Source organism: Plectropomus leopardus, chromosome 9 (genome assembly GCF_026936395.1).
Source record: "Plectropomus leopardus strain MGB_pleo_1.0 chromosome 9, ASM2693639v1, whole genome shotgun sequence".
Lineage (NCBI taxonomy): Eukaryota > Metazoa > Chordata > Actinopteri > Perciformes > Serranidae > Plectropomus > Plectropomus leopardus.
The window spans coordinates 14,843,472-14,868,653 of NC_142184.1; the positions used below are offsets into that span (position 1 = coordinate 14,843,472).

Here is a 25,182-nt window from a genome sequence, read left to right on the forward strand (position 1 = left end):
TTTTCTACACAGCAGTTGAATCCTTTTGGCTTCACAAGCCACTAAGCAATTCTCATGGGAAGGAACAGAGCCCCACGTTCAACTCTGTATCGAGTTTTCTTTATACATCCATGGCTCACCACTGAGCCAGGTAACGTTACAGTTCAGCTGAGGAGGAGACCATTAATGTTTACATCTCTCCCTGTTAAGAGCCTCCAGTCCATGTGTGATGCACGCTTCCTTCTGCGCAGGTTGGCGTGTGTAGCTCTGCAGAAGGAAAATAGTTCCTACATGAAACTGCTCACAACAAGGTGTATGGATTATCTGAAGTAAGCGGGTCATGATTCCTGGAAAAATAAACTGCTGTTGAGTTTCTCAAATGTATTTTTTTGGTGCTTCGTGCCATCTAGTTCCATTATGTTCAAGAGAAGACAAACATACATACAGCCAATATCTCTGACACTCCACAACTCACGCCGAAACAATCTAGACTGATAAATAGCACTACAGGTATGAGGAAAAATATTTATTTTTGATTTTGGGGGGGATTGTCCCTTTAACATCTAAATCAGTCTTGCCTCCATTTATTGTCACTTCTTATATGGACTCATGGGTCTTAAGTAGGAAGACATCAAGTTGATCTAACACAACGCCTACGGTCCTGCAGTTGAGGCGAGCTGGTGTAACTTTGCAACACGTGCACGTTTGCGGAAGCAGAATAACAAGTCCGGACAGCTCGGTGTGGTTGCCAGCTTTTAACCGCATCACAGAGCAGTGATCTCACCTGGCAGCTAGCCCACCTGGCCGTAGGTTTGACACTCTGGGCTTGCCGTCCTTATCAGAGCCTCCGGAGATGGTGAGGCCAAGGCTGCTGCCTTCCCTTTTCATCAGGTCCACCGTGGTCACTCCTCGGTACTCGTCTGCTGACAGATACAGACACAGGCACAGATCCACAGTCAGCATTAGCGTCTGCTTGACAGAATCGCCCTGTCTGAGAGGCAACCAAAGACTTTTTTCCCTCATCTTTCTCCCCTGAATCTCTCACAGAAATGCCCTCTGACACACGACCACATACTTTATTTTCTCACTTTCTGTCCTTTCCTTGTTCCTTCAAATCCCTCAATCTGAGTGAATCTTTGTGACGGGTTCAGACGGAGGAGGAGGACAAGGACAGAGTCTGTTTTATTAATAGCACACTAAATACTGATAATGGAAAAAAAAATCTGTGCATTATTACAAAAGAGGCACTCATTGAAAATGACAGCAGACTCATCGGGTCATGAAGTGAAATCTAAGAGTTTTCTTAAGTGATTAAAAATGAGTTTCTTGACTTTGATGGATATGTGGCTATAAAGTGTCACCAGAGGACTCATTCTGTCTTGTGTTCCACTTTGTGCTGCGCTGTTAAATCGTTCTAGGTGAAGTCTACCAACAGTGGTTTAGTATAAATGACAGGTATGCCGCACAAGCGTTTTTTTCACCTTATCTAAGCATTCAAAACAGTGCAACATCAAGCAAAACACAGCAGACACATGGCGCTACACACACACGGAGAAGAATGACTCTTCTTTTTGAGGACACAGGAGCATGAATCAGTTAACAAATGGAAAACAAAATGTCAGGTTTGACTGTATTTTACCTGAGAAGCTGCGCCTGCAGGATGAATGTGATTGGTCAGCTGACCCAGACTCCTTGCTCCCCTTTGAGTATGGTCCTTCATCTGAGGAGACAGCAGGGAGGTGCTGTTACAAACCATGGTGGACAGTAACAAACTACATTTATTTAAGTCCTATACTTACGTACTGCTTTGGAGTATTTGTACCTTACTTTAGTATTATTTTTTTGGTAACTGACTGCTTTGACTTCACTATATTTGAACGACAATGTTCTTTTGACTACATTTCTATTAAGTTCTCATTAGTTGTTGATATTTGCTTTAAAATTGGCAGGTTTTGTTGTTTTTTGTTTTTAAATGCAAATTTCCATAAACTGTGATCACGCAGTTCTACATGTGGTTTGTTTGTCACAATACTGTTCTTGTACCTGTTTTTGTGCTATTTTTGGTCAAATGACTGTTTATGGATTTGACTATCAGAGCATTTACTCAGCATTTTCACTTTGGCTGTGGATTCACCAATATTTTTTAAATAAGTAATGTGAATGCTTAAATATATTTAAAAGCAAGAGCTCAGGTACTTTAGCCTTTTGAAACCTGAGCAAATTAGCTTGATTTCTTTCAAAAATATGGAGGGCGATGAGCAAATTATTGAGAAATGAAAAATGAATGAATTAATAAAAAGCTAGAAAGAAAAATACCTGAAAATATGCAACAAAAAAGAAAGAAAAAAGTTTTTAAAAAAACTAACAAAAAAAAGATAATGACCTTGAGAATTGTTACATATTCTAAATATTTTATATATAGATATATATGAGAATTATAAATATAGTTTGCTGGACATTTTCCCTGTTATAATTATTTTTAAAACATATCTAATAATCCTCCCCAGCTAATTTCCTTTCCATTTTTACTAATTTGTTTGCATTATGCAGAGTTGATCATTATGTTTTTTCCAGTGTTTTTGAAGGAAATCAAGCTAATTTTCCCACACTTCAGAGGTCTAAATGCTAGTGAAAGACGTCCGAATGCAGCACAAGAAAACTGATGTCGATTCAGGTGTTAAAAGGTTAACTCGAGTAATAATTTGACTCAGCAACTTTCACTTGAATTGGAGTTACATAGTACAGAAGTATCTATACTCTGATTCAGGTAATAGAGTTGTGTACTTTGTCCACCACTGGTTATGAAGCACTGTGATGACATGTAATGAAACTCTGCAGCAGAAAGTTAAATGAACATCCCTTGAACATCATGACAGCTGCACACATGTTAATGCTTTGAACTGCACCCTGGGTAACGTGGAGGCTCCGGGGGGGAATCGGCACTTAGCCAACATCCATCCACTAGGCATGAAACTGAAACACAGAGATCAGCCTGAACTCAGGACCCTAGAAGGTCACTTCACTTTGTTTCCACAATCCTACAAAAGGTTGAAGGGGTTTTAAATAGCTCTGCTCTGTCTGCAGCAGAGACCCTTGAAAACCATTAATTTAACACTAGAATACATTTGTGGCGAGCTTGATGTATGCAGCTACTAAAGCATGGGAATTTTCCTGAAGGAACAGCATGCGGTTAATGGACTGTTCGGGCATGGAGAGAAAATCATCATTTTCATGTCATTTACAGCAGCTGCTACAGATAGCTGGGAAATGTTCAATCTGCTCTGCAGGGAAACTGATTTTTTATTTTTTACCCACGGTGGGACTCACTGCTGACGGAGCACACAGAGCTGGCCTCAGATTAGCGGAGCCACTACTCGGCCATCTGAACCTGAATGCAGCCATACAAGCATGTCAGCAGTCACAGCGATGAGGAAACGGACTTGGCACTTCTCTAATCCTGTCCACTGCGGATTACCTTTTCAGCCGTCCTGCACAGTGATTGAACATCATATTACAAACTTAAAGAGGAGCTGTGCCAAGGCTTTTTTTTTAAGAGTGGAGGGGCCATGTTAAATCCTTGTGCTACAGGCATCAAACTTAAAGAGATAGTTTGGATGAAGTGGGCTTGTGTGAGCACACCCTCATTTTGGAGAATCAGGCAGGAGTACTGCGGTGGTAGCTAAGCAATGTAGGCTACTGCTTTTAAGTAGGACAGCATTTACTTGGACTTTTAGTTTCAATACTTAAGTATGCTACATTTACTATAAAGAAATAACTTTTGATACAGTACAGTAAATATTGGATACTTTAAGACTTTAATTAAAATAAAATTCTTGTTGGTGACTTAAACATCTAAATGAGTCTACAGAACATCATCACGCTGAGTCAAGCCGAACATGGCTTTATGAAGACGCGACTAAAGTGTAGGCTGTTCGTAGCCTAAAGTTAGCATTTTACTTCTGGCGATTGCATTTAGGCTTGAAAGTGGTGTTCATTTGTGAATATTATCTTAATGAACAAAACATGTAAGTATCACAAACATTTAAGTACCAGAGAGCTTATTTTTTTGCAATGATCCAAAATTCAATGGAAAAAATCCCAAAGGCTTTTTAATGAGGGAACCAGGGTGAACCTAACTTCCACATTGTCCTACAGAAAAATGACATCCATGGAGCTCTTTTGTGCCGAGTATATTATTATACAAGATTTAGTTCTGACCATGTGATAAAATACAAGAGCCATTCCATGAGCGCTGACCAGCTGATATACAATATAGGCAACAACAAAAGCTAAAAGCTACTGAGTGATAGTATGCACTATATACAACATAAACAACCCAGAACTATGTTTTTATAAGCTGCCAAACCAAAAAAATGGGCTTTTAAGAGGACAAAAGTGGAAACCCCTGCTAAAAAAAACCCAGCTTAAGACCAGCTTATTCTGGTAGCTGGTTTTAGTTGGTTTTAGTTGGTTTCAGCTGGTCAGAGATGGTCTTAGATGGTCCTGACCCAGTCCTTGCTGTCTTTGATGGTTTAGCTGGTTGGGCCACCAGCCAGACATGCTGGTATGATCAACATGTCTGGCTGCACACATGTACCTTTATGCATATACATATCATATACATATCTGACTTTGAATGGAAGCCAACGTCAGTGTACCCCAAGCAGAAAGTAATTTGCTAATTTCACCAGACAAACAGTATAGGGTGAAGCTGTTACTGTTACTTTTCCTCTCTGATAGACATAAGGTGCTAAAATAATGCCTTGAATAGTGATTTCTCATGTTTTCTAATGTTTCAGCATTTTAGCCCTTGCTTGCATATTGTTTGCCAAAAAATACAAATAATAATAAATCTAGTATAAAAATCAGTTTAAATATATGGTAAAAAAAAAAAAAAAAAGTCAATGTAATATAATAAAAATAGAATTTAATAGAATTACAGTAAAATCAAAATACTAAAAAAATGGGGTTTTTTAATGTTTAGTGTGAGTTTTTAGTGAAGCAATTCAATCGCAAAAAATGTCAACCGTTACAATGCCTGTTAAAGCGTTATATGTATGTATGTATGTATGTATGTATGTATATACTGTATATATATATATATATATATATATATATAATGTGCTGAGTGTGTAAAGTGCGTAAAAATATAAACTATTTGCTATAATAAAATGTATAAAATACGATGAACAAAAAATTGTATTTAAAGTTAGAGATAGAACATCTGTGAATGATACAGCAATGCACAACGCAATATATACAGAAGTAATCAGGACATAGATACAATATGAGTAACACACAATACCTGTATTCTCTCTTTACTGTCCAAGGTGTGCCAACAGTGTCCCCTCCTGTAAACCAATCAATGCCAACTAAAAAGGATCTACTTCTACGTGTCCTAGAGGTCAGAAATTAGACCTGCCTTCATCACAGGTCTGACAGTATATCAATGTGACATGAAAATGACCGTTTCTTCCAGTTCAGTCTTTTTTTCTGTGCTGATTTGTAAAGACTGAGTAGAGGAAAGAAAGTGCTCAGAGGGCATCAAACAAACTACGTTCTCCCTGCCCACGTCTGCCCAACTGAGGATGAGGCCTTTGGACAGCTGAGAGGCACGGATCCTTTGTCAAACCCTCTCTGACCTGAACTCTCTGTGTAAGAAAATTCAGCCTTCCTTAGACTCAGACCAAGAACATCTTTGCTGGTATTTCTATGTTATGGTGATGTATAGAATATACATATGCATAATATGGTATTTCACATTAATTTACACACATCCTTGCACAAATATCCTGTCCAGTAGCTGTGAGGCGCAAACAAAGTGAGTGACACATCACAAACACATTAAGCCGGGCAAAAGCCTTATAACCACGCAGGCTCCTGAGGGCCCTGACAGTCCAGCAGCTGTCATTGCAGTCAAAAGGCAACATTAGCTCTGGGTAACGCGGACCCCAACGCTCTGCACGTGACTGAACGCCACTGTGCCATCAAGCCATCCCCCAGCCAGCCTCCTCCAGCTTAAAATAACCATCATATAACCCTAACGGCCAGAATTAAAATCAGGATGGAGCTGATTAATAAACAGCCCCAACAATGAATCAACTATTGAAAAAAAAAAATCTGTTGTCTTTGCAAAGGAGGTTAGTTAACCCCTTGAAACAGAGATGGACATCAGTTAGGTCATGTCTCACTGCCTTTCAAAAACTACTCAACTATTGAAAGCCAAGCACATTGGTTTGATTTTTATAGAAAACATGAGGAAAAGGACAATGAACAGCTTGGCAAGAAAATTGCCAGAATTGCCAGAAAAGAAATTTAAATAAAAGGTGAAAAGAAAATGACCCAAAAAATGTGTTTAAAAAAATTAGTAAAATTTAAAGAAAAAAAAAAAAAAAATATATAAATATTTATATATATATATATATATATATATATATATATATATATATATATATATATATATATAGTTTTGTTTTTGCTTGTTTTTAGATAAATTTCTTGTTCCTTTTTTTTTAAAGTAATTCTCTGCAATTTTTGGGCCATGTTTTTGAGTAAGTCAAACCAGTTTGCACAGGTTTCAAACAGTTAATGGCTGCATGAAAAGGACCTCGGAGCACCACATGGACTAAAATAAAATCCTGTGCGACTGCGTAAATATGTGAGTTAATTAACTCCTGGTTTAATTCAGGGCACTGTGTGCCATCCCTCTTGTAACCAATCAGAATGTAGGTTAAATATGAGGGCGGCACTCGTAATGACAATGAAATCATAATGCTATTTTCAGATGTAAAACTTTATTTATAAACGGGGGGGGGCTCAGCCAGACCCAGTTTACGTTGCTATATCTGCCCCAATTACACATGGCAGGATGGTATGCAGAGCTGGTGGTCAAGTCCACTCACATTAATTTCCAATCACATCCATAATACATGCATTTTTATGATCGGACATTCACATTAGGCTGCATGGGTTACACATTAGAAGGAGCACTTAAGTGAACTACGCATTTAAGACATGAGCCGCTCTTTACAGGTGATCCAGGTGACACAAGTCCCAACACTCTGCAGAGATCAAATTGTGGTGCCCTTCTTACCAATGCTGTTCTTGGTGTCCCTCCTCAGACCACACAGCATGGCTGTAGTTTCGTCAGCGCAGCCACCCCTCGGGAAGTAACCTTGCTGATCTTTAGTAGTGGGCAGAGAGCTGAGGTTCCACCTGAGGTTAAAGGGGCTCAGCCGCTCAAATAAAACACCATCTTCGTTTCTTCATTCCCCTGCCAACATTTCCTTTAACCTTTGTCCCTGTTTTTAAAACCCCAGCGAGGAAATGAGCTCCAGAGGGCAAATTCTGATCCTCAGATGGTCTCTAGTTCCTCTCTCAATTTAAACTTGGTGACAAAAAGATGTTCTTCTCAGTCCCGGGAAATTTACCAAGCTCTGTTTTTCCCAAAAAAATCCAAAGCAATGGTTCATGTCCTATTCTTGCCATCTTGCCGTGGTTCCATTTTTGAGCTATTCTCACTAATCAGTCGTCCTTTTCCAGAGGGTTTATCATCCCCTGTTCATACACTCACATGAGCTCACACATAACCCTCCTCTCTCAAACAGAGCGGGAGTGAGTGTGTTTGCTATCTCTCCCCCCCTCTCTCTCTCGCTCTCACGCTGCCAGAGGGGTTCAGTGAGGCAGGCACACACGATCGTCACTCCCTCCCCCAGCACACACACACACACGCACGCACGCACACACACGCACACACACACACGCACGCACGCACGCACGCACGCACACACACGCACACACACACACACGCACGCACACATTTTATCCATTTCCCACCAAGTCAAACACCCCTCATATGCACATCCTCAACCTCACCCACACACATTCACATACACTGAGATTAGACACGACACTCTACACACTCAACTCTCTGCACAATTAACACCACCTGCACATTCATTGTCAGACTGAGCCCCGCACTATCGTGTTATTTTCTCACATAGAGATTGCACCCATTTTTACACAGCTTGTATCTACACAAAGCGAGTATCTCTCTCTCTCTCTCTCTCTCTCACACACACACACACACATAATTGCAAATGCTTATGCAAAATTCCTGTGCAGAACAGCTGCCTGTTTGAGATGTCTAGCAGTTGTTATTCATAAAAGTACAGTTGTCGTGCACAAAGCTGTGATGACAGATTCTACCTCTCGTCATGCTCTGATTGACAGAAAGTGAATGAGTGTTGTGCAAATTTGAGTAAAAGAAGGAGCATTTAAAATCCATTTAGCCTCTTGAAACCAGAGTAAATCGGCTTGATTTATTTCAAAAACATGGGAAGAAGGCAATGAGCAACTTAACAAGAAAGGGCCTAATGGCAAGAAATTAACAAAAAGGAAGAAGAAAACTGCCTTGGAAAAAAAGCAACAAAAAAAAACAAAAAAAATACCTGAAAATAAGTAAAACAAACAGAAAGTTTTTTTTAAATGAGCTCCCTTTTTCCTGTAACATCATTTAAAACATGTAATCACAAGAATTATAAATATAGTTTTCTGTACATTTTTCCCTAGTTTTATGAAAATATGTACTAATCTCTCCCAGCTAATAGTCAGGTCATTTTCTAGTCATCTTTTACTCTTTTGTTGTTTGTTTGTTTTTGTAGTTTGGATGATATTTCTTGCCATGTTTTTCATCATCTTTTTCCCCATGTATACAAAAGAAAACATTTTTTTTTATTCTTGTGAAAGGCATCTAAACACAACTCAAGAAAACTTATGTCAATCTAGGTGTTAAAGGGTTAATCTCTATTTTGGCGATTAATTAATAGTTGTTTGGTCAATAAAATGTCAGAGAAATAATGGTAAAACAAAAGTCCATCAGTGTTTCCCGAAGCCCAAGACGTTCTCAAAAGTCTTGTTTTGTCCAAGACCCAAAGATATTCACTTTACTGTCATAGAGGAGTAAAAAAAAAAAAAAAAAAAAAAAAAAAAAATTAAAATTTAAAAAGCAGAAATCAGGAAAAGTTTCAAATTTTTTGTCTTTAAAAATTAATCAAACCAATCAGTTGGTTGGAGACTAATTTACCAGTGACAACTTAATGGTTAATTGTTGCAGCTCTGGTGTGAAAGTTAACTGTATCTCATGTTTCCCCCTCAGGACGGAGAAAGGACCCTCTGCTAATCCGGGGCCCCACTGAGGTCCCTCCGCCCGTACACAGTGGGACTAATGGGTCTGCTGACCGACCTGTCACCACACCTGTCTGACCATTTGTCCTGCTCACAAACCTCGACGCCTGCCACTTCCTGACCCCCACTGCAACCAACAGCAACAACAAACGCCCTCCTGCAGGCTAACTGGCAGCCCCTCTGAGCCTCGTCTGCCTCATTTGTTTTGGTCACTGCAGACAAATTGTTGCCATCACTGAGTCTTTGGAGGCAGGGAAATAAAAAAAAGGTACACCGCACAATGTGAAATTACAAGCTCTATTCTACAACTGCTTACCTTACAGATGTGTAAAGTGATTACAAACAAATATTTCCATGTTTCCACCCGCTGTTGCATGGAGCCTAATTAGTCAGCTGTTTCAGTGGACACAATACTCTTCCGAGTAGATAATTTCCTCAGAGACTTTTGTCCTTAATACCCCATTTACAATGTGAGCGAGTGCAGTCTTTCAGAGCGAGACTAATTAATTTCCAACACAATAAAGAGAATCGGAAGACGGAGCAGTGTGTTGGACTGATAAAACCGCCTGGGAACAGGGCAGCGGTTAGAGTAAAAGATTGACTCTTTTGCACTCCTTCCTGTAGACATTATTGTTGGACTGAGTGATTATCATGGTTCCCACAGTCATGGAAAACCTGGAAAGCTCATGGAATTTCACAATCCCATGTTCCAGGCCCAGAAAAGTCATGGAACTAGTACAAATAATTGAATGTTTTTGAAAAAACCATGGATGTGTTGTTTGTAATAAAGTAAACGACATTATTGTGACATGACGGTGAATATATTTTCTGTAGCTGATGATGCGACGTATCTTTAATTTGCGTTGATGTGACAATATTTTGGTTGTTTTTGTTTATTTTTGTTTTTTTCAAATTTCTTCATTCTCTCCTCAGTTTCTGTCTCTTTTTTCAAGTCTGCCCACGAAATGTGTAAAATATTTTTTAAGCACTTTTGGCTCATGGATGGGGCATACAGCTTTAAATGGTAGTATCTTGCATTTATTTGACCGCCGATTTTCAAAGAAAATATGTACAAGAAACATGCCATGACTGACAAACCGATGGGTTTGGAAGACCAGTTTCTTGCGGATTTTCTTCTTCTTCAATTTTTGGCAATTTTTATAGAAATTGTTTTAGGGATTTCTTTTTTTATGAAAAGGGGTTTGGAAGGCATGTTTTCTTTAAGATGTTTTGGGAATTTTGTGTCTTTTCCTTAATTTTTGGCTTTAATTTTGTTTTTCGTTTTTTTTATTTCAGAGTATAAAACAATTTTTTTTTTTTAGATTTTTGGTGATTTTTTTCTTTTCTTTAAAATGTTTGGGCGACTGTTATAGGAGGAAAAAATTGGGGTGATTTTTTTTTCTTACATTTTTTAAAGGCATGTTTTCTTTAAAAATGGCCAGAATGACATCATTTCACAACCACAATCTGTAAAAACAGAAATTATCGTTGGATTTCCAATTTCATGACAATGTGTGGGAACCCTGGATAATGTCATGATTAGATTAAGAACGCAGAATTTTTGTAGTAACTTTAGCATATAAATAGAGGTAAGGGATAGGCTACTCAACCAAAAAAGAAAGTAGAAAAGAATTTAAAAAGGCTGAAAAGGTGCTGAAAAAGAGAATGACCTCAGCTGTATTTACTAATAGTGCTGCTTTGTAAATGTTTCCAGTGTTTCTTCTTCATTATTCCTTCTGACAGTAACCCACATTTTCATCATACAGACACAAAGTGGGTATTTTAGACGGGAGGGCCTGAATCTTTTAACCTGCTCCTCAATCAAACTGACCACACTGCCATCTTATGGTGACCGGATCCAGTTGCAAGTCAAAGTCTGAAAAGCAAAATGACTAATTCACTTGTCAGCCAGCACAGATCAGTGTGTGACAAAAACACAGCCACGGGATAGGGATGTGTCACACAAACTCACGCCTCCAGTTCACAGCAAGGTTCACCTTTAAGGTCGGTCAAAAGTCCAGATTTCAGTCAAGCGAATGCAGCTAAACAAGCTGCACACAAACAACTTGTCTGTTTTGAAATGACCTCAGGTAATGTATGGTGTGGGAGTTAATTACAGAAACTCAAGTTATTTTGTGTAAGCGACAAAACTCTTCGTTTCTGCATAAATGAAAAACTTTCACACATCTTGTTCTGCAATATCAAAGACATCTACTGCATACATTAGTGTTTCCCAAGAGATCACACAGCCCTCCCATTGGCCTTACCTTTGGTTCTCCCTCTGATGATGCCCAGTCGACATCTGAGAGAAAACGAGAACATCCTCCTCTTCCCTCCTGCAGACCGGCCGCCCTTCCTCAGGGAATCTGTCTGAGGGAAAACCAAGAAGAGCTGCTTGGGAGTGAGGTGCCCCTTTCCAAACGCTACCCTTGCTGACATGTTCATTTTCTGACCAGTGACTAGGAAAAAATGCATTCAGTCCTCTTCCTGAAACTCTCACCATCTCTTTGACATTGCGGTCTCTGGCCGTCCTGCTGTTCTCATGTTCTCCTCCCTTTCTGGAGAACTTCCAGTCCTCCTCTCAGGTGCAAAAGCCACTCCACAAACAGGTGCAGGTTCTGCAAAAAAGGAAAGATTCAGATCCAACACTGTGCCTGTTTTTTTTTTTTTTTCCATTCAGCATTTGTAACTCACTTCCTTCAGTTCCAAACAGCCACAAGCTGACTGGCTAAATAAATGTTATGTTTTTGCATCTCTGGCGATGTCAGTTTTGCAGGAACAGATGGCAGAGGGCTCAGGGCTGTGGGGCACAGCTTGCCTGCCAGAATGCAATGGAAACTTTCTCTGCAGGGAGTCGGCGCTGAAACATTGCAAAACAATATACGATGTTAGCTGGCCATTTCGAGCCAAAGATGTGTGATGACAGTCTATTTAATGTACTGATAATACACCAGGGCAGATTTGTCCAAACATGTTGCTACATTATCCCAAAATGACTTCTTGTTATTACATTCAAACCTGAGAGGAGACTGTGAGCTGGCCTCGTGGTTTTTCTACAAGTCTATGAATCCACTCTCTATTCTTACCTTATATAGTGCCTTATTTTAAGTTTTACACATGCAGATCAGTTTACAAGTTGTGGTTAACAAAAAGCCTGGAGTCCATTTCACAAATGACTAGTGGTGGAGAAAGTACTTCTTTTACTAAAGTAAAAGTAGCAGTATTGCTGTGTAAACTCCACACTACAAGTCCTGCATTCAAGGTTTTACATCATTAAAAGTACAAAAGTAATATCTGCATTTGAAGTATTAAAAATAAGTGTTCACTGAGCAGAACTGTCCCCTTCAGAGTATTATGTACTTGGACTGCTACTGAAATATTTCTATTGTTACTGATTCCTTAACACATAGCAACTCATCACCTTATAATATAAGGATGTATCTGTACTGATCGCAAAACTTTGAAGCTCAATATCTTCAAATCGCTCAGAACACAGACAGAACCTTTTATTTCTAAGGTGGCAAGCTGTTAAATTCTAGCAAGTTAAGTTATTTAAATAGCACCTTTAACAGATTACAGTCACAAAGTGCTTCACGGTCAAAAAATAAAATGTATTACAATCTAATTAATAAAACACGAGATAAAATCTACCGAGAGAACAGACATAAGACACAAGTTGAAAGACTAAGTTATTGCATGCTTGCTAAATGCCTGTCTGAACATATGAGGTTTTTTGCAGCTTTTTCAAGTGTCCAGAATCGAAGGAGACTTGTTAAAAGTACCCTTATTAGCATTTTTAGCATTGTGTACGTTTGGTTTTTGCACTACACAAATATATCTGAATTACATCTGCATTCTTTCCTATGTTGTACTGCCTGTGCTACTATAACATCGCTCATAATAACTAAAGTTCTATCTTGTTGCATCTGTATCTTCAATGAAAAAACATTAAATGAAGTCCTGAATGTGCTTTACAAACTGTTAACACATACTCTTTCAAAAAACTAACCCAGATCACATCTTGGAACGAAAACAGTGTTTATATGAAGTTATGTGGTCTTCTGCATTTACAATGTGGGTCAACACTTTTCTGCGGGCATCTTTGCCCCTTTTGTTCTGTTTCAGCATCCAGTCATCTGGAAGGATGTGAGGAATCACCCCATTTACCCAAGGGAGAATACAACCGGCTCTGCAGCCATCGTGTGGACGCCAACTCATGCATGTGTGAGCATTTTCTTACTGTTTTGACGCCTGAGCGCTGCACAGAAATAGCTCTAATCTCTGAAGTATCATGCACCAAATGAACTACCTATTTAAAACTCCCTGGTCCCTGCAGCACCTGTTAATACACTTTTTTTTTAAAGTCGGAAGCAAATGTGTTTTGGTACTGTTAAACAATACAAACAGAAAATAAGTGGAGTACCATTGTTACTGCTTAACATTAACTTCAGGCATTTTTCATTTGGCGGAAAGGCAAATAAAAAAAACTGCATTTGAGGAAACAACTTTTGCTGTTACGGGATCTTTGGACAACCAATCATCCCCAAATTTCCCAACAGCCAGAGTACAATTTTTAGCTTGATCTTCTTTCAACCATCTCAGACGACAAATAATCGTCTGATTGTAAAACTTAGATTAGCCCAATAAAATTATATCTAGTTAGAAACAAAGAAACTTCACACACAAGATTTTCCAAACCCGTGAAACAACAGTTAACATGCAGAGACGTGCAGAACAATGACCCATGAGGCAGTTTCCATTTTTAGACATTTATTGTGAATAACCAGTTTATTCGTTCTCCTCGCTCCTGAGCCTGGCGTTGGGGTTGGTAATCTTGATGGCCAGCTGAGCCGCCCTCTCCACGATCAACTTCCTGTTCTTGGAGGAGACGTTGTGGGCGATCTCAGCACAGTGAGTCCTACGGAGAGAGGGAAGGGCGTTACTTTGGTGACAATATTTTTCTGAAATGTCAGCGTGACAGTTTGGGCTGCGATTCATTGAGGCGTCAATCTAATGTCTATTCACTGGAGGACATCTGAACCCCAAATACAGACACTTTATATGACTGTGCTTCTCCAAAGAATGATTTCACAAGCACTACTTTGGTTTCATGTAGCCCAGCTTTCTCATAATACTCTGCGGCTTTAGTTGGCAATTTCACTCCTGTGACTGCTTAAAGAAACAAAGACTTATATTTTTAAAATATTAAGTAAACTACCAATCTGAAATTGCATAGTACAAACACAACACCACTGCAATTTGGTTTTTCCAAACACATGCAAATAAAAGGAAGACATGGGAGCCTTACAAAAAAAACCTTGCACCACTTAGTTTCACAAGCTTGAGCACCCAACCCAATCATCGTACAGAACAGTTTAAAAACGCCTCAATTTTTAAGATTGTTTCAATAAAAAGGATGCTCACTAAGAAACACTATCCAATCTGTGATGCAAAAATGTCCTTCTAAACAAAATGTGAAGTTATTCAATTATATTTTATTATGCCAGTTTGAGAGTTTTAGGCATATTTTGAGGATTTTCAGGATTGTATCATGCATCGCAATTATTTGGCCAGAATAATTATAACATCAAATTTACCATGCCAACAAAGTAGCTACTAAACAAACCTAAACTACAGGAAGAAAAACAAAAGACAAAAACAAAATATTACTGAATCCATCTGTCGTGTTTTTAACTTTACGCGTTCACGGTAACGTGATTCTATCTGGAAGTAAAATAATTACATTTCTTTGATTGTGACACTTCTTTAAACTGTCCCACTCGTCCAAATAACTTAAAATTGTTCTCTAAACTTATAACACAGCAGACCACTTGAAATTGTTCACTGGCAAAATAAACACCTCTATGTCTGACATCAACTGAATTCACAAATGAGAGAAGCCTGTGCAGAAATCAGTTTGGGTGAGCTCAGTTTTTTTTCTCTCACTTCTTTAGATTTTGCTTATGTTGAATCCAAACCGCAAAACACAAACTCGCTACCCAAACTGACATTTCCATGTATTTATGTTCTCAACAATAGTACCTGACTGCTCACATTGCTACTAGATACTTGCTCCAAAAAGCCAAACGTCAACATCGAAATAGATTATTATCTTAAACAATCAGTTTCGGACAAGATTCAACTATTCAATCCTGTGGAGAGTATATAGTGTTTGCAGGGTTTTACGCACGAGCTACTATGTCAGCTTGGTTTGCTATCTCAGATCACACACGTTTTAAGTCCTCTGCACCTTTAAATCAAATCATCCGTCTCAGTTCTTGCTCAAACGGAGGCATCCATAACCTCGACTGAACTTCTGCTTTTAGAAGACAGTAACAAACTCTGGACGATAGGCGAAGTCAACCTTTATTCAGCATTGACACACTGGTGAGACGCAGAGTTCCTTCAGCTTTCAAAAATTGAGATTTAAGATTTTTCAAAACTTCTTTAATGCCACTCAGAATTAAATTTAAGACGGATTTTACAGCAGCCACAAATGAAGGTTAAAAACAAGACGAACTGAATTACCTACTTAAGATTAGGCAGAATTTCACCCAATTACTTATTTTAACAAAAAACGTGAATTTGTGGTGACAAATTGCATATATTTAATTATTATTATTATTATTTAAGTGAATGGTTATTTTGAGTTTTTACAGTGCAGTGTCATAAAAACAACTGATAAAAATTCTACTTCTTATGTCTTAGCATTTTTAAAACTTTTGAAAAATTCATTAAGGACATTTTAATACCAGTTAAGGCCTTATTTTTAGATTAATGGATTCAATACCTTTTAAGGCTTTTTATGGACCCACGAGAACCTTAGAGTTGCTATTGTGGGGGTCTAAATTCAGTCAGACAAAACTCAAGATTAAGGAGGTAGTATTGACAATCAACCCATGATAAGAATAATCTTGGCTCTTCTTCACTGATACTGAAAAAGTGAAAAGAAGTGTTTGCTTTCAGCTGTGACTATTTGACAGTCGATGGTAACTTGCCATCTGTTCGCCTCAGCTCAAATGCAAATTTACTGGCCTAAAATAAACTGACAAGATGAAAACGCATCCTGGCACTGAGCTCCCGTCTCCTCAGAAACCCAGTGACGATGTGATTAACACCTGATCCATAGTTTTATACAGTTTACAATGCACAGAAAAGGAAAAAAGGGGGGAAATTCAGTTTCTTGAAGATAAAAGTCCTTAAAGTACAACAGATTTCATCTGTGTCATTGCATCATTACTTAAAAACAGCAGGCAGACTTTCATTATCTTCATCTTTCACAGCACCAAAGTGACTGCATGAAAAAACAGGTGACAAATACACGGACAGCCGTGAGCCTTTGTACCGCAGTGACAGGCTGTTACAAGCTCCTGACCTTTAACCACGCACATCTCTACCTTCAGGTTAAAACAATGTGAGTTTATAAACTATTTGAAAACCGTAATTCAGGATTATCAGGTTATTGTGAAACCATCTAAACTGTGCTGCACTTCAGCGTACAAGTCCCTCTCAAATATTTTGTCATCAGGCTCAGCAAGCATCCACATGTTGTGATAATTATTTCATCAATGTCAAATATTGCGCCATTAAAAAACTTTGTCAGGGCTCTTTTTAAACTCATGAAGGAGACAGAAGGGATGTTTCTGTGTGCTCCTCAACGCAGCCTGAAATGTTTACTCTGTAAAACGGCCATTGATAAAATCACAAACTAAGTCACATACAGGGTTTCTGAAGCTTAAGGCAAGAAATATTAAAGGCTTTTTAGGACCTTTTTAATGCTTCTCAGACTGAAGTTTAAGAGCAAATTTTTAAATACCAAATTTAAATAACTAAATGAATAAATGTTTTATATTTCCCAAATGTTTATTGTAACATAAAACATGATGTTTTTTGACAACTATCTATGTTAAATGTAAAAGAGAAAATAATCCTTTATTAAAGTGGAACTCAAGGAAGACAATGAACATACAAAATTTTAATAAACATCTATTTGGTTTTCTAACAGAAGTAGGGTATATCTGGCATTTTTCGGCTGGTGTTCTTGAAGGTTTTGTGTTTTTCACTCTGCATGTGAGATTCCACTGCTTGGATTTACATAGTGACAAGTTTAAGAAGAAAAGTGTATTAAATTATTTCACAATGAAATATATACTACCAACTATTTTGAGATTTCACAATGCAACTTGAGGAAAAAAAACTGATTAATACAATCCTACTTCCCCATGTCTGATCATTTTTAATACCAATTAATGTCTTATGTTGGACTAATGAATTCAATGACTTTTACGACCTTTAGGACCCACGTGAAACCCTACACATCGTTATGAATATACCAGTTCAAGTCTTGCTGTCATTTCCATTTGAATTCTTCCACTTTACCCTCAAATTGTACAGAAAAATAATTAGCCTTCTTTGCTGAGATTTTTGAGATCTTTGCCACTGAGACTTGTAATGCCACTTCTTAATACTAGAGGTCAATCAAATTTTTTTATGGTGCTCAAAGCACTACAAAAAATACACCGGGAAGACATCATAATGTCTAAACAGAATAAATCCCCCAGATAGTAAAGAAAGTCAGTCAATCAATGCATTCACAGTTCAAAAATTGATAATGCATATTATGTGAAAACTTTATGATGACACAGTTGTATTTGCACCTACAAGTCCATTCAGCTCAATTACACTGAACCAGCAGCAGAAGTCTTGGCAGGTATCTCAAAAGCTCTGCAGAACGAACCTTATGCACGCATGATGACAATAACTTACAGTATGTGCACACAAAACTTACTTGTTACTCATCATCAGGACCTCGAGCTCCTTGACATTGTGCACCAGGAACTTCTTGAAGCCAGTGGGCAGCATGTACTTGGTCTTCTTGTTGCTACCATAACCGATGTTGGGCATCAGCATCTGACCCTTGAACCGCCTGCGGACCCTGTTGTCAATACCTCTGGGCTTACGCCAGTTTTTCTGTTGGATATGCAAAAAAGATATTCCAAGGATAAATCACTTGCAGTTCAACTCCTACATGTAAAATCAGTGGTCCAAAACAGCTGAGCATGTGTAAATAGGTCATAAAAGACTCACCGCAATCTTGACATATCGGTCAGACTGATGGCGAATGAACTTCTTGGTTCTCTTTTTGACAATCTTGGGCTTTGTGAGGGGCCTGAGGGCTGCCATGATGACTGAGGACAGAAAAGACGCAAGTTAAGAACAACAACTATAACATGACTGTGTCCGTATTAAAGAGTTACACTACAAAGTGATACATGCCACCGTTTCTAAAAGTTTATAAGCAAGTATTGAGGTTCCTGCAACTAACTCTCTGCTACACTTAAATACTGGATCCCATTGTCAAGAGGATCACCGGGGCTGCGACTACAGCCATGAACAAACTATACATAAACCTCAAGGCAAACGTGTTGACCAACGTTAGCTAGCTAGCTAGCTTCTCCGGTGCAGTCACTGTTTAGTTAGCCATGCTACACTAGCACACTAGCAGTATGACTCTAAGGTAAATAAAAAATCCATGTCTTATGTTGGCAACAGCTAATTGTTAGTTCACAGTGCCACATTACACACATCTGTAAACCACATTGTACATCGGGCCTTTGCTACAGCCCCATTTCACGGTGAGAGCGTTAGCACCCGGCGAGCCGCTACGGGACCACCTCGCTCTACAACGACATTACAGACAATATAAGCTAATACGATGCTAAATTTTATTCCCAAAATATAAAGTGGACGTCTATGATTGATAATCTATATCAGGATGGTGCAATTACGGTGTAACTCTTGCTGATGAACATAGATTGTTTCGACTCACCCGCCGATGTAAATCCAAAAGGGACTTCAGCGACGGCGGAAGGAAAGAAAAGGACTTCCGCGAGTGCTGCAAAGGATTATGGGTACTGTATTTTATGAGAACTACCGTACTTTAAGGCGCTTGTAATCCACTGGAAATGTAATTTATTTCTTCAAAAACTATACAGTGCAACTATGTGAAACTCGCAGTATTCATTGAGGTGTTGAGGCGTGTTAGATTATCATATTTCAAGTTTGACGCACATCTGTACGCCTACTTTTTATATCTGTTTACTGCCCATAAAACGCAATATGCGCACTTCCTGAACAGCATTTTGCATTTTGTGGGGGGGCTTTCTGTACTTCCCGAAACTGACTGAGCGCATTTATCATTAAAGACTAACTCAAATCAGCGCAAGCCCTCAAACTGAACCACAAAAAAAAATTAAAAAGGGGAAGTTTTTTAACCTTTTAACTGTCAGAAGAAGAGAGCTGACACACTTTTCGGACACGGGGTGGGGTGGATATAAAAGGTGAATGATCTGCTTTTTGTCACATGATGATTTGAGGTAGATTCTCGATGTGTCTTTAGAGAACGTATGAAGACTTGTGTTTTCTCGTTTGGTTGTTTTCCAGCGCTTTGAAATGGAGTCACAGCCGGTGTTGGGGTGAGCGTCGCTTAATATTGTCTGTTTTATTCTAAACTTAATGTTTAATTTGCACCTCAGTGACCTTACTTTCGTTTCTCCGTTACTTTACAGCCACCCCAACCGAACCTACGGAGTGGCCAATCCCGGTTATATGCCAGCAGCACAAGGAGCACCCGGTAAGCTCCGCGGGTTTATCACTAAACTTTTGCACTGAACTTGAAGCTTTTTGTTATACTATGCATGTAAAGAGTGTTGTGATTTGCGCGCGCGCGCACACAAACACACACACACGCACACACACACACACACACACACACACAGGAGTGACGTAATTTTACGTGGAGGTTATTCGAGGCTGCTGTCGCTGTACGTAGAAGCTGTAGGAGTCGTGTGTGCGCTACCTACTGCTCACATAAAAGTTATAGCCTAGTGTTTGTTAGACGACCTAACCCTGTCTGCGAGGGTTAAAACCCTAACCCCAACCCTAACCGCTGTAGATGTAGCCTACAGCATCTTGCAATGGATAAAAACACTGAAGGACAAGGTAAGTCCGATCGCACGAGACTTCAGGTGTTGTCGTGTAGAAACATGTTCCAACTCTTGATCTTTTGAAGAATTCAGTTGGATTTTCGGAAAAAAAATCAAATAATACGCATTAGAGTCTCTAACACTTAATACATATCTATATGTATATATATATATATATATATATATATATATATATATATATAATGGTTACTCGTTTGTGTTTTGTATTAAAAATTTACAAGATGTAACCTGTGGAAGTCTACATCCATTCATATGACTGAACTGGTTCTTCTGGTTTTTGGTGTGTTTAAGCAATGTTCGCCCCACCCGCAGCTGAGTCCCAGGGCCCCAGCGCTCCTCCGGCCAGCATGTTTGACAGCATGCCTGGCTATGAAGGAACAGTGGCAGGAGGAGGTAAATATGTTGTTCTGTTGTCCCTGCCGACAGCCACTGACTGACAGTGACTGCACATCTTTCACACTTACTGCCATGTCACTCTTTGGCCACTTTATAAGGTACACTCTTGTTATGTGCAACAGCTCTGCCACATTTTTCTTCTTCACAAAGCTAAAAATGGTCAGTTATTGTTGAGAAATTCTGAGGTTTTAACTCAGTTGCATTCAATTTATTTTATGTGACTCAAGACCGCACATCGCATCACATGGTATGGATCACAAGAGTAACATACAGTAAAATCATTAGATTTTAAATGTTTTTGAATTTGATTTAAATGTTTCTAAACAGAAACACTTCTCAATATATGACTACAACCTACAAAATAAATATGCAGTTAATTTAATACAGCTCTGACAGTGTCATTCAAAACTCTGTTAAGGCTGAATTGTTGTATTAGATTTTATAGGCGTGCCTTAGAAATTGGCCACTGAGTGTATGTAAAGCACAAGGAATTATTTGTCTTAGAATAAAACCATTAAACAGTATGTTAAACTTCCATCATGTGCTGTAGGTGGATGTCTGCCTCCTCCGATGCCTGCTTTCCCAGTTCCTCAGCCTGAACCTCACCCTGAACAGCCACATTGGAAGTGAGCTACTCTATTTCTTCTTTTTCAACATGACTGCTAATATTACAAAACACTGTTCAGGATGTTTTTTCAAGATTAAAGCAATCTAAGCACTTTACAACCATCACTTCCTCTTAAAAGATTAAACTACATGATTTATCTGTCTCCTTCCCTTACTGCTGACAGCATCCCCTCTATAACTGAAGATACCGCCCGGGAGGCGCTTCTCCTGTACGCCTCCAGCAAGTGCTGCTACAGTAAAGCACCAGCAAAGGATGGCGTGATCACCAACATGGATGCATTCAATACATACAGGGTAAGAGGAGGTCTATTAATGTGCACGTTCAGAACAGTAGGAAGGCGGGAAAATCAACAGAAATAAAAGCTTGTGTAGTTTTTTTTTGGGATGTTCAGTGCGTTAATAACCAAAGTAAAAAAAATCTCTTGTTTCTTCTCCACTTCTGCTTTTTCTTAGTATCGCCTGGAAACTTTTACTGAATCAAGATCTACACAGTGGAGTCACGAGCCGTACAATGGTACAGTACTATGATCTTTGCATTAGTTGCATTGGTTGAATTCTCTGTTTTCTGCTGCTATTTAGGGCGACTGCTCACTGATAATCTGAAATGTTGTTTCATTTGGATCAGGCCAGCCAGTGGATGCCTTTGCTCAGCCACCTCCAGGTCCTTGGGACATTCCTGCTCAATCGCCCAACTTTTTTATGGATGAGAAACAGATGATAAAGGTTCCTTACACATCATCCATGAAGGTAAATTATTTAACACACATTCGGAGAAGAAGAAGCTCCTTTGACTGCTTTAAGGGAATTTTTCTGATGAGAAATATTTCATACATAGCCCTGCCACGCTTGTGTGGGAATGGGACGAAAACCTTGCAAGGACTGTGCTGGTGCCGGAAATGTAAGTAATTTCTTCAGACCTCATTGAAACAGTTATGCTAAGATCTTTGTGAAGATCATCTAATCATGTGATTTCTCTTCTTGCTCCCCTCAGAAAGTTTGTTGGGTCTGCAATGGATCCGGTTACCGCCACGGAGATGATCGCTGCCACCACTGCAATGGCAGAGGGAGGGAAAAGTAAGTGTTATGCCGAATTTTTGATTTATTAAAAGTGCATGTTATAAACAGTAGAGTTTGTGCATTTGCAAAAAGCTGATTGTTACTGAACAGTTTTCTGTTCACAGTTGCAGCCACTGTCACGGCCAAGGATCGAGGCAATGTGACACATGTCATGGAAAACAAAACCTCCTGGTCTACATCAACCTCACTGTGAAATGGTGCTGTTTAATTTGAAAAAATATCTGACTTAATTTACATAATGAATAGTCTTTTCAAACAATTTGAAGGTCATCGACATTTATGTTGACTTTACACTGGGAATTACTTTGACACAGTTGCAAAATTAATCTGGATTTCTTCTTTTTTGTGCTTGCTTTTAGGACTAACAACATTGATAACTATGTTGTGGAACAGTCTAGTGGACTGCAGATCGACAACCTCAGCAAGGTGTCTGGCAAGGAGCTTTTCAGGGACTCGCAGTACCTGGTAAAATATCATTTCTTGCTTTCCCAAAGGGCACACAATATGGCTATGAGAAGATTGTCTGTTTAACACATAAAACATGCAGATTGCTAAATATCTGGGGAGAAATGGTTTTCCTGCCTTGTTAGAAAGATAAGCAGACATGCTTATCAGTTGTACAGCTGTTCCACTTTAACCTGTATCAACACCATACAGTTTGTAAGCCGTTACTCAGGAAGTTACCCGTCTACCACTTACCCCTCTACCTAACTTTTCTTTTAAATATCAAATTAATTTCTTATTCACACACATTCACAGAATTTTAAACTCTTCAGATCACTTATGTTGGTGAATTAGCTTGTTTTTCTTTTGCACCAAAGTCACAAGAGGTATTACAACTAGACATATGTGTGCTTAGATCGTATGCTACACAATATGGTTGTTTTAAAGTGCTCCTCCTTTGGTTAATTCACAGACATGATAGTTTTTATTTTTCATCTTAAACATTTTATTGATTTTTTTTGTTTATTTGCTATTGTTATGTATCCTTCATCAGTGACAGATTTGTTAATTTAACTTTTTGGTCTCTTTTAGTGTTTTATAACTCTTGACGGACACTGCTTCTGGTTATTTGTTGTAATGGACTTAAACGTATAATTGCGATTGCTATCAAATGTTATATCCTTTTAGCCCACTGACTGTGAATTCAGGGCATTGCTGTGAAAGAACCAGACCAGTTCAGTGGTCTACATAGCTCATGTTATGCTGCTTTATGCAGTGACCTGAAGCGCCTTTTTAGACTTTAAGCCTATTTTCTTCTCTTTATGCGTGTAGATACGGGTTTTGTATCTGGGGCTATCAGTAATGTCAACATGTGGGTGACCCACTGAAGCACTGTGGCTAAACACATCGTGTCTGACACAGATGGAGGACTGAAGCTGCACGCTCTTTTCGCTGTGCAGCCCCAAGTCTTTTTCATCCTGCTTGATCCGTCACCTAATAAAAGGAATGCCATAGAAAACAGTGACATTGTTTCAGTGCTTCTTAATATTTTTCTGATTACTCTGTGCAGGTGTACCCAGTGATGGGCTTCCCAGACCCTACAGTGGTGAATGCTGCTCAGCGCCTTGTCAGTGAACACCAGGCCAAATTCTCCCAGACGTCACGCATTCTTCAACAGGTAACAGTGCTCCTACTTCATTTATAGCCTGCTATTTTGAAATAAAATAATATTTTGCCGGTGTTAATAGACTGGACAATACTTGTGATCAAAGCCTACAATTTTGTATTTGAGTAACTCATATTTGCTCTCTTTGTCTGCAGCGTCAAACCATAGAGCTGATCCCTGTCACCAAGGTGACCTACTCGTGGAAAGGGAAATCACACATTTATTTTGTTTACGGGAATGAGTTCAAAGTTGATGCCGATAACTATCCTGCTACCTGCTGCTGCTCTATACAGTAATAGGTGGTTGGTTGCAAATGAAGGTTTTACCTTTCCAGATCATTGGATATCTAAATAAATTAGTTTTACATAGAACTACTGACAATGGGGAGAGGCATTTGATCAAATTACCTCCCACAAGATAGTAGAATTGATGAAGCCTCTTCAATAAGTGATTTATAAGGGAACATTTACATGAAAAACCTGTATATGATCAGATTTTTGGAGTATTTTAAGTATGATTGAGCACATAAATACCCTATTCCCTTTATTAGAAACCCGAATATGTTTGCTGGAATACTCTAAAGAAACTGGGATGTATATGGGGAATGTGAATAATTCAATGTCACTGTAGTCATATACACACCATATCCCCAATTGCAACAGTATAAGATTTTCACAATATAATAACTGTCTCAGAAAATGTCATGATTTCACAGTATCACAGTATTACTGAATTATTATTATTATTATAATCAGTCAGAATGACCCTTAAAGGTATGAAAACAAAAAGGTTACATTTAGTTGTTACTTTAAAACCAGTATATTGCTGCATCCCTATTACCAATATGGTCATAAATGGGTTATATATGTTCATGTAATCACACTTCAGAAAGAGAATTTACCTATGACTCACTGCTACAAGATAACTAATATTTGGTAAGTGATTTTAATTGTTTCGTGTCATATGTATGCATGCACCACTTAAAAGAATTGCTTACTGACACAATATAAACCCGAATTCTACTATATTCCCAAATCCTATACCTTTTGCTCTTATATGGCAGCAGTGTTTTTTTTTATAATCACCAGTAAAACCAAATATTTGATATTTGTAATAATAAATGATATAATAATACTATTCACTGCTATGTTAGTCACATGTATTTGCACCTAATCCGTTTGCTCTCGCGACAAAACCAATAGTTTTTATGTGTATGTAGGTAGTTAGTAAATGTGTCTCATCTTGTACGACAAAAACTTGTAATACTTGCTTCCGATTGAATAAATGGTATTTCGCAATGTT

At 38.7% G+C, this 25,182-nt stretch overlaps 3 protein-coding genes across 6 annotated transcripts in view; 1 reads left to right on the top strand and 2 right to left on the bottom strand.

Annotated features, from left to right (window-relative positions):
- Positions 1 to 11,910, bottom strand: part of LOC121946774 (glutamate receptor-interacting protein 2-like) — a 47,723-nt gene extending 35,813 nt beyond the window's left edge. Inside the window, exons 1-3 of one of the 3 annotated variants that reach the window (XM_088082054.1) lie at positions 11,433 to 11,908; positions 1,619 to 1,699; positions 764 to 902 (exon numbers count right to left, since the gene is read on the bottom strand). In XM_088082054.1, coding sequence (XP_087938180.1) covers positions 764 to 902; positions 1,619 to 1,699; positions 11,433 to 11,640 — 428 coding nt within the window. In that variant the 5' untranslated portion in view covers positions 11,641 to 11,908. Of the gene's footprint in view, positions 1 to 763; positions 903 to 1,618; positions 1,700 to 11,432 lie in introns of all 3 variants that reach the window. The other 2 variants (XM_042491513.2, XM_088082055.1) reach the window with 2 other exon arrangements.
- Positions 11,911 to 13,918: 2,008 nt separating this feature from the next.
- rpl32 (ribosomal protein L32) lies at positions 13,919 to 19,139 on the bottom strand. Its single transcript, XM_042491419.2, has 4 exons — positions 18,995 to 19,139; positions 18,253 to 18,353; positions 17,954 to 18,135; positions 13,919 to 14,083 (listed from the first exon to the last, which is right to left on the bottom strand). The coding sequence occupies exons 2-4, from the start codon at positions 18,346 to 18,348 to the stop codon at positions 13,954 to 13,956; spliced, it is 408 nt and encodes a 135-aa protein (XP_042347353.1). The 5' UTR covers positions 18,349 to 18,353; positions 18,995 to 19,139; the 3' UTR covers positions 13,919 to 13,953.
- Positions 19,140 to 19,294: 155 nt separating this feature from the next.
- ssuh2rs1 (ssu-2 homolog, related sequence 1) lies at positions 19,295 to 25,180 on the top strand. 2 transcript variants are annotated; one of them, XM_042491417.2, is made up of 14 exons: positions 19,295 to 19,505; positions 19,609 to 19,640; positions 19,734 to 19,798; positions 20,463 to 20,564; positions 21,118 to 21,193; positions 21,359 to 21,488; positions 21,648 to 21,708; positions 21,820 to 21,941; positions 22,030 to 22,092; positions 22,186 to 22,268; positions 22,376 to 22,468; positions 22,631 to 22,736; positions 23,785 to 23,892; positions 24,036 to 25,180. In XM_042491417.2, exons 2-14 carry the CDS (start codon positions 19,618 to 19,620, stop codon positions 24,174 to 24,176), a joined length of 1,173 nt encoding a protein of 390 aa, XP_042347351.1. In that variant the 5' UTR covers positions 19,295 to 19,505; positions 19,609 to 19,617; the 3' UTR covers positions 24,177 to 25,180. The 2 variants fall into 2 exon arrangements, with proteins under 2 accessions (XP_042347351.1, XP_042347352.1); XM_042491418.2 differs by lacking the exons at positions 19,295 to 19,505; positions 19,609 to 19,640; positions 19,734 to 19,798 and adding an exon at positions 19,951 to 20,166.
- Positions 25,181 to 25,182: the final 2 nt, after the last annotated feature.

Coding starts and splice junctions, on each gene's coding strand:
- rpl32 (XM_042491419.2), bottom strand. CDS start 18,348: ATGGCAGCCCTCAGGCCCCTCACAAAGCCCAAGATTGTCAAAAAGAGA. Junction 18,136..18,252: donor ACCGATATGTCAAGATTGCG/GTGAGTCTTTTA, acceptor CATATCCAACAG/AAAAACTGGCGTAAGCCCAG. Junction 14,084..17,953: donor GTCCTGATGATGAGTAACAA/GTAAGTTTTGTG, acceptor CTCTCTCCGTAG/GACTCACTGTGCTGAGATCG.
- ssuh2rs1 (XM_042491417.2), top strand. CDS start 19,618: ATGGAGTCACAGCCGGTGTTGGG. Junction 19,641..19,733: donor GAGTCACAGCCGGTGTTGGG/GTGAGCGTCGCT, acceptor GTTACTTTACAG/CCACCCCAACCGAACCTACG. Junction 21,942..22,029: donor CTTACACATCATCCATGAAG/GTAAATTATTTA, acceptor TTTCATACATAG/CCCTGCCACGCTTGTGTGGG.